We start from the raw sequence: 8,342 nt of genomic DNA, 5'->3' as shown, positions 1-8,342 counted from the left end.
GCAATTGCTTCATTCCAGATGAGGAAAATTTGCACGAATAAAGGGGAGTGGACAGGGGAGACGAATGGCAGTGGGCCTAGGGGCGTCGACTATGTAAATCCGGCCCTGAGCGGGCCTAGGCGTGCCTGCTATGTAAATTCAGCCCTGGGGGTAGCTAATTTGTAAAGTGCAGCTCTGCCCCCCCTTTAGGTCGGGTTGCCACCTGGTATTCTACCGGCCAGGCCATTATATATAGGAAGGCCGGTATAAATATATAGGAAGGCCGGTACCAGAAAAGGTGGCAACCCTACCTTTAGGCCCTTGACGACTGTATCCCCTGTGCCCTCCTGATGGCGGCCTTCTACATGCACAACTGGGTTTCCTCCTTTTCTGGAAAAAAAATACCGGCCTTCCTATATATTTATCTTTTATTCCTATTAATAACATTGGGATCAACCATCATTTTTACTGGCCATTCCAGTAAAATCCTGGCCAGCACTAAGTGATTATTGCTTGACTCAGAGACGTAACTAGAGGGGGGTGGGCCCTGGCGCAGGACGTGCAGACGGGCCCCGCCCCTCCTTACGGCCGGAAACGGCCGCAGAACAGAGTGCCGCGCGAGCTGCCGGGGGCCCTGAGGGGGTGCGGACCCTGGCCCAATCGCACCCCCTGCTCCCCCGGTAGTTATGCCACTGGCTTGACTGAATGAGCTGCAGAATAATTGGAATTTACTATTTCCAGGCAAAACCATGTCAAAACATACACCTGGTCAGCATTTTATACCTCTTTATTTCGTGTAAAATAACATTCACAGAAATAGCAATGTTTGGGAACATTAGGATACATTTTTGATGTAAAATCCGGGAAAACACTACTTAAAATCTGGGAAATGCACCCATTGAAATGCCTTATAAATTAGTGGGACCACAAATACAAAAATGTGGAAAAACTTAGAAGCAAGGTGCTTAAAATCGAGATTTCACTGTACATAAGTCTTTCTCCCTTTCTTTTTTATATCCTCACTCCGCCCTATTTGACGCCAGGCCCCGCCCCTGTGCTGCGATTTTGCGCGCATTCGGTTCTGGAGTGACGCTGTGCGCGCTCCCGAGGATGGCAGGAAAGATGGCGGCGCTCATCCCTCTCACACAGGTAACCATCGTATGCAGAGTGACATTGTGGGACTGGGAGGTTGCTGATGGCGTGGGATGGTGGCTAGTGGCGAAAGGAAGAGAAGCCAGGGAACAGCAGAATGCCATCCAGTGACACGGGCTCTGCTCACTGTTTAGGAGGATCTGTAGAATGAAATAAGCGTAGGGCCTGGGAGGGGTCCTGCCAAGAAATCTGAGCTATAGAGAATTATTTACAGGTGTGTGGCAGACCTGCCCTGACACTATCTCGTCCGAATGATGTGCGTTTGTACTTATTGTATCCTGTTGTGTTGTCCTTCTGGTTATTGCATTTCTTTACATATAGCTCTCCTTTCAGACAACTTAAACTTGTGCCATTCTACTGGGCTGGTATCTTGGCAGTACAAACGATACCGTCATACGCAGAACATTCAGAGGCAGTTCTCATATCAAAATCCAGATCCCTCCCTTTGACTTTTCCTGTTACTGCCTGAGTTTTAACCTTGTTTACCTCTGGATCCTCTGTTTGTTCTGCTTGTGCCTTACACAATGACCTCATATATGTATTATCCTTCTGTTGCTTATGCCTTCCAAGTATATTGTGTACCATCTGAAGAGATCTGCATTAAACCAATGTAATGTGAAACTGGCAGTCCTGCTCACGGATATCTGACTTGCTGTATAATACATTGAGGTGATGGAGCATATGCTGTGCACTTTAGTGCTACTACAGAATAGAATCAGTTTGGGATGCAGAATTCCATTCCAACAGTATTTTTCATTTTCTATCCAAAATATAGGTGTCTGCTGTTAACTCTTCCTATGTCTCCCAGTGGCATAACTAGATATTGGGCCTCACAAGAAAATCATTTTAGATCCCCTCTAACCTAACAATAAAAAAAGAAATTTATGGGGTCCTCCACCCTAAAACTGTTTTTTTTTTTTACGTATAAAGAAATATAATTTTGCAAAATACATTCATTTACATGTGCACAATGTGGTTTTGGAGCAGATAGTGATTATTGGTTATAGTTTATGCCTCTAGTTACTGAAAAGCATCATTATTAATGTGCCTTGTACCCATTATACATATTTTTTTCTATGGTCCCCTCAGAAGTGGAAATATCTTTTGGCAACTATGGTCTTTAGTGTTTATACTTATTTGCTAACTTGTAATATAAATGTTTATTTTTCTGTATAATACATACATAGTATCAAGGTTTAGGGTGCAGCCCTCCAGCTCCCTGGAACTTCAAGCTTGATGACTGCATCTCTTCTAATACTGCAGTTTGCCTTTTTATCCTTTATTATTGATAACGCTTCAGACAGACGGTTAGGTTCCAGAGCTGTAATGGAGCATATTGTAATGGATTGTGGTATGCAGATGCAATCTCTCTGTGTCCATTATGACTGCATAAAACCACAAAAAAACTGCGCAATGCATTTAGATTCCATGTGCAAGTTACTGGCATATTTGCCATTGTTCATATTGGATTCTTGTAGTCATTATATTAATCTGCATTTAATGCATGTTGTATTCATTTTTATATGACAAATAATATGGAGAAGCGATGCAAATAGTAATTTACATTTAGGAAATATATATCCCATAACTTATCACAGTACAGTTTTTGTATACTAGTATACACTAGTTTTTGTAGCACGCAAAATGCTGTGCTAAAGTGGGGGCCCCCCAACTTTTTTTTTTTTTTTTTTACCCTTGAGCAAAATTCAGCGCTCCCTACAGGAGGATCTGTTTGGCTGTACACTTGGTTTTTATGTAACCAAAACTTGCCTCCAAGCCAGGAATTCAGCAACAAGCAAACACTTTGAGAAGACCAGGAGCAACAGCCAAGAGGTTGGTGAGCAACATGTTGCCCATGTGCCACTAGTTTTTTAATCACTATACTAAAGCAAGGGTATTAAAGGGGTTGTTCACCTTTGAGTTATCTTTTAGTATGATGTAGACAAGAAAGTGATATTATGAGACAATTTGCAATTGGTTTTAATTGTATATTATTTGTGGTTTTTGAGTTATTTAGCTTTTTATTTGGCAGCTCTCCAGTTTGCACTTTCAGCAATCTGGTTGCTAGGGTCCAAATTACCCTAGCAACTATGCATTGTAGCATAACAAAAAAAAAATAGCTTTACAGGGCATTTGGTTTTAGATGGGGTCAGTGACCCTCCCATTTGAAAGCTGGAAAGAGTCAGAATAAAAAGGCAAATAGTGAAAAAAACTATAAAAGCTAGATAATGAAGACCAACTGAAAAGTTTATTAGAATTGTTCATAGCTTAAATCATCCACATCCAATGATAATTTAAGAATACAGCAGCTAGTGGGTAACTAGATGAACATCTCGGCCCACAGGTTAGTGTGTTTAAAGGGATACAGTCATCGGAAAACATGCTTTTTTCAAAACGCATCAGTTAATAGTGCTGCTCCACCAGAATTCTGCACTGAAATCCATTTCTCAAAAGAGCAAACAGATTTTTTTATATTCAATTTTGAAATCTGACATGGGGCTAGACATTTTGTCAATTTCCCAGCTGCCCCCAGTCATGTGACTTGTGCCTGCACTTTAGGAGAGAAATGCTGTCTGGCAGGCTGCTGTTTTTTCTTCTCAATGTAACTGAATGTGTCTCAGTGGGACATGGGTTTTTACTATTGAGTGCTGTTCTTAGATCTACCAGGCAGCTGTTATCTTGTGTTAGGGAGCTGCTATCTGGTTACCTTCCCATTGTTATGTTGTTAGGCTGCTGGGGGAAAAGGGGATGGGGGTGATATCACTCCAACTTGCAGTAAAGAGTGAATGAAGTTTATCAGAGCACAAGTCACATGACTTGGGGCAGCTGGGAAATTGATAAAATGTCTAGCCCCATGTCAGATTTCAAAACTGAATATAAAAAAAATCTGTTTGCTCTTTTGAGAAATGGATTATTATTTGCTTTTGCAGAATAGTTTACTTATTGTACTGCCATGATTTCCCCTCTGGCTCTGATTGTAGAAGCTGCTAGCTACCCTGGGCCTGTGATGTCCTTTCCAGTTCTGATTGTTGGAGCTGCTAGCTACCCTGAGTCTGTGTATCTACCCCTGGGCCTGTGCTGTTATCTCCAGTTCTGGTTGTGGGAGCTGCTTGATACACTGGGTCTATGTGGCTACCCCGAGTCTGTCATGTCCCATACAGTTTTAGTTGTGAAAGCTGCTTCATACCCTGGGCTTGTGTGCAACTTTGAAGTCTTTCCTGGGCGTTGAACATAAAACTTTGTTGCAGGTCAGCTGCTGAGCCAGGACTGAGTGTTAAAAGTGTATGCCCCATCTGCATATATAAAAATAAGTAGAAGTTAAACCCTGTTATAACTTGGATGTTCACTGTAAAGGCCATGTTGTATGGGGTCCCTTTTTCCAAAAATTCATTATTCAGAAAGCTCTGAATTATGCAAAGACCATCTCTCATACAATCCATTTTAAAGGGGAATTATTGCGAAAATTGAATAAAAGCTGCATCATACTGAAAGAAAAACTTTCTAGATCAATTAAAAACAATCAATTAAAACTTCTGTACCATTTCTGAAATAATCAAGTTTATCTTTACTATCCCTCTCTTAGAGTCTGTTTCTCCTCATGCAGTCTTTATTCAGGAGTTGGGTGTCAGATGAATGATCCAATATCCTTTTGCCTAGAAGATGTATTAGAGCTCACTCTATTAACCAGAAATCCTATGTGCAAAAGGCAGTTATTTTGTTAGATTTTGTCTATACTGGAATCAGTTATTTGAGTGAGCTCTAATACATCTGCTAGAAAAGGAAGCCCCCCTATAAGATATATTGGATCATTCATCTGACACCCAACTGCTGCATGAAGAGAGAAGGAAGAAAAACAGATGCTGAGAGAGGAATAGTGAATATAAACTTGATTATTTCAGAAACGGAACAGAATTTTTAGTTGATTGTATTTAGAAAGTTCCTTATTTCACAATAGTTCCCCTTTAAGAAAATAATTCTATTTTCTTTTTCTAATACTAAAATGACGTTTTAGTAACTAAGCTGCACAAATCCATAGTGATGGCAATTAGGGGCAGAAGTGTGAATTTAGAACTCGCCACAATAAAACTCACACATTTTCAATTCATTCCCATGTGATTTTTAAAAGCGTATTTATCAAATTGTGATCTCCTAAAAATCCCATATGACTGATAGATACCACCCGCCAAGAGGAGTGCAAGGTCGACCCGCACATCACTACTGTGTATCTATCAATCTATCTATATTTTCTATAAAGCATCACATTATAAAGCTGTCAGCTTAAAGGAATAGTAACACCAAAAAATTTGTGTTTTAAAGTAATAAAAATATAATGTACTGTTGCACTGCACTGGTAAAACTAATGTGTTTGCTTCAGAAACACTAATATAGTTCATAAAAACAAGCTGCTGTGTAGCAATGGCTGAAATTGAAAAAAGGCTATATGGCACAGGATAAATAGTGGATAACAGTTAACATCATGTTCAGCTATCTTCTTTGTAACTTGAGCCTTTTCTCCTTAGAATAGCTGCCCCCATGGCTACACAGCAACTTATTTATATAAACAATAGTAGTGTTTCTGAAGCAAACATAGCAGTTTTACTAGTGCAGGGCAACACTGCATTATATTTTTATTACTTTAAAACAATTTCACTTTTTGATGTTAGTGGTCCTTTAAGCTAGTGCTACAAAGAGAGTCATCTAATTTGATATTGCTTAATCGGGTTTCTTATGATATTTTGCTACCAACAGATTTGTGAGACCTAGATGAGAGGGTACATTGCACTGGTTTTTAAGATCCGTTTAGATATGCAGCTTTCTTTAGGTCCAGTGTACTAAATGTGAAAATGGATAATTCATTTTTAGCGTTTTGTATCCAAAGGAGAAAGAACAATAATTCGAAAAATATAGAACAAGACATTTTTTTCTTGAGATTTGCTGACCCATAAATACTTTTTATGCACCAATATGCAGTTAAAAAAGGTATTGTAACTGAATCTCTTAAAAGAGCCATTGATTATGTGTCATAAGCATTTTCTGGTTATATTTTCAGCAGAAGGTGAAAACTGAAATGAAAATTAATTCGATCAGTTGTGAAAAAGAGACAAAAAAGCAAATGCTATGTATGCTTACACAGACAAACATACTTACTATAACTCCTCTTAGATACAGGAGTAGATGTTCTCTTAATTACTTTGGTGCATTGGTGTTTTCATAATATGTTGCTTATACAAATGCTAAGTACTTAATATGGCCATTTGGCATTTAAAAGGGAATCAATTTTTATTTTTACTGCATATTACGTAACGTGTGCATTGTTCAGTAGTAATAATAGCATATAGTCAGAATTAGGCTCTTTAGTTTTGCGTACCCATGGTTTTTATTGGATTCACTTCCTTTGTGAAATCCCATGGGTGTGATTTGTTTAAAGATGGGAGATGAGGAATGGGTTTGGGTAGACAGAGATGTCCTTTCCTTCCTGTACAGAGATATGAAGATTGATTTAAGCAGCACAATTATATGCCTTAATAAAAAATTCATGGATAAGCAGCTCTGCTCTAATGAACTAGCAGGAACTGCTACTCTATTTTGTACTTGTGGCTCCTTTCAATAGATTGAACAGATTTCTACATTGTAGGTACGGTAGTGATGTGACTTTTGGACAAGATTGCTAGGTAGCGGGCAGGTTTGGTTTGAGCTCTTCCTTTCACTCTCCCCATCCGCCACTTTCTGCCCCAACAGCCTCTATTTATAGGTGCATACTTGTTCCACCCCCTGTTGTGACATCAGAAATGGGCAGGTCTATAAAAAGAGAGCGGCTGTGCCGGGTAAGGTAGGGTTCTGGGTTGGGAGGGATTTGGTGCAGGTCTAATTTTTGTCGACCTGCACATCACTAATGTAAAGTTATAGGCTCTATTACACAGAAACGCAACGTGAAATATGGGAATGCTGCTTCTCACAATTTAACAAATCTAATTTTTTGGACTGATTTCCATTTTTTTTTTTTGTAATAATCAAACCGTTCTTTAAAATTAATAGTAACTATGCAAGTCTAAATCAATACTGGACCTGGCTGCAAAGCAACGGTGTTGGATATTTTTAAATGTTTCTAGTTTCTTTTAAGAATAGTACTCCAATATTATGAACATATTTCTTATCTGGAATACCACAGGTCCCGAGTATACATCTCATACCTGTAGTACAGCAAGAGGCAGTCAAAGGCAATTAACCTTTTAATATTTTAGATGCTTAAAGGGGTTGTTCACCGTCAAACACTTTTTTCAGTTCAGTTGTTTTCAGACAGTTCACCAGAAATAAACTTAAAAAAAAACTTTTTCAAATTACTTTCCAATTTCCATATGTGACCGTTTTCTAATATTGAAATGTAAAGTTTAATCTTTCACATTCTAAAGCAGCTCTGAGAGGGTCAGGCCACACGAGCAGATTCACTGACTTTTCATTCTAGCCTATGGGGAAAAATGCCGAGGCAGATCGGGGAGATAGTCGCGCAAAAGACAAGACGATTAGTCGCCAGGCGACAAAATCTCCCCGAATCTCCTCGTGTGGCCTTACCCTTAATATGCTTTAGAGAGTAATATTCTGAGACAATTTGCAATTGATTTTCATTTTTTATCATTTGTAGTATACAAGTTATTTAGCTTTTAATTCAGCAGCTCTCCATTTTGCCTTTTCAGCAATCTGGTTCTGTAATAGTTCAGAATTGCTCCTGGATCACTGAGCTGCCAGACTGAAACACCAGAGACAGGAAGCATAAACTTTAAACCTACATTTTACGTACAGAAAATGCCATTTATACTTTTTGAAGAAACCGATAACGGTGATAAGGAATATAAGGGGTTTCTGAGTTATGTGGGCCTCTCAAATTTTGGTTTGTAACCTGGAGTTCCCCTTTAAACTTTAAATAAAAAATTTGGGGAAATGGTAAAAAAATAAGATTGAAAGCAATTGAAAAAAGACTTTGTTTATGTTGAACAATCTAAAAACAACTGAACTGAAAAAAGTGTTTGGAAGGTGAACAACCCCTTTAACATGGAATCTCTGATATTCTCTACCTGAGCAAACTAGCCTCACCCATCTTGTTGCTTATTAGGCTTGTGCCAGTATCAATCACCTGAAAGCAGTCAGGGAAGTGGAACCGGTTTCTACATTCTACTGCTGTGCTGTAAGATAATTTTTTTTAAATGTGCAATACC

The 8,342-nt window shown here is 39.0% G+C and overlaps 1 protein-coding gene across 9 annotated transcripts in view; it reads left to right on the top strand.

Annotated features, from left to right (window-relative positions):
• Window positions 1-1,009: 1,009 nt before the first annotated feature.
• eps15l1.S (epidermal growth factor receptor pathway substrate 15-like 1 S homeolog) overlaps window positions 1,010-8,342 on the top strand; it is a 98,834-nt gene continuing 91,501 nt past the window's right edge. For 8 of the 9 annotated variants that reach the window (XM_018239819.2, XM_018239818.2, XM_041574592.1 and 5 more), the window contains exon 1: window positions 1,010-1,128. In XM_018239819.2, the coding sequence (XP_018095308.1) occupies window positions 1,090-1,128 (39 nt within the window). In that variant the 5' untranslated portion in view covers window positions 1,010-1,089. 9 annotated transcript variants of the gene reach the window in all.

Source organism: Xenopus laevis, chromosome 1S (genome assembly GCF_017654675.1).
Source record: "Xenopus laevis strain J_2021 chromosome 1S, Xenopus_laevis_v10.1, whole genome shotgun sequence".
Classification (NCBI taxonomy): domain Eukaryota; kingdom Metazoa; phylum Chordata; class Amphibia; order Anura; family Pipidae; genus Xenopus; species Xenopus laevis.
This window is presented reverse-complemented; position numbering and strand designations above follow the sequence as displayed.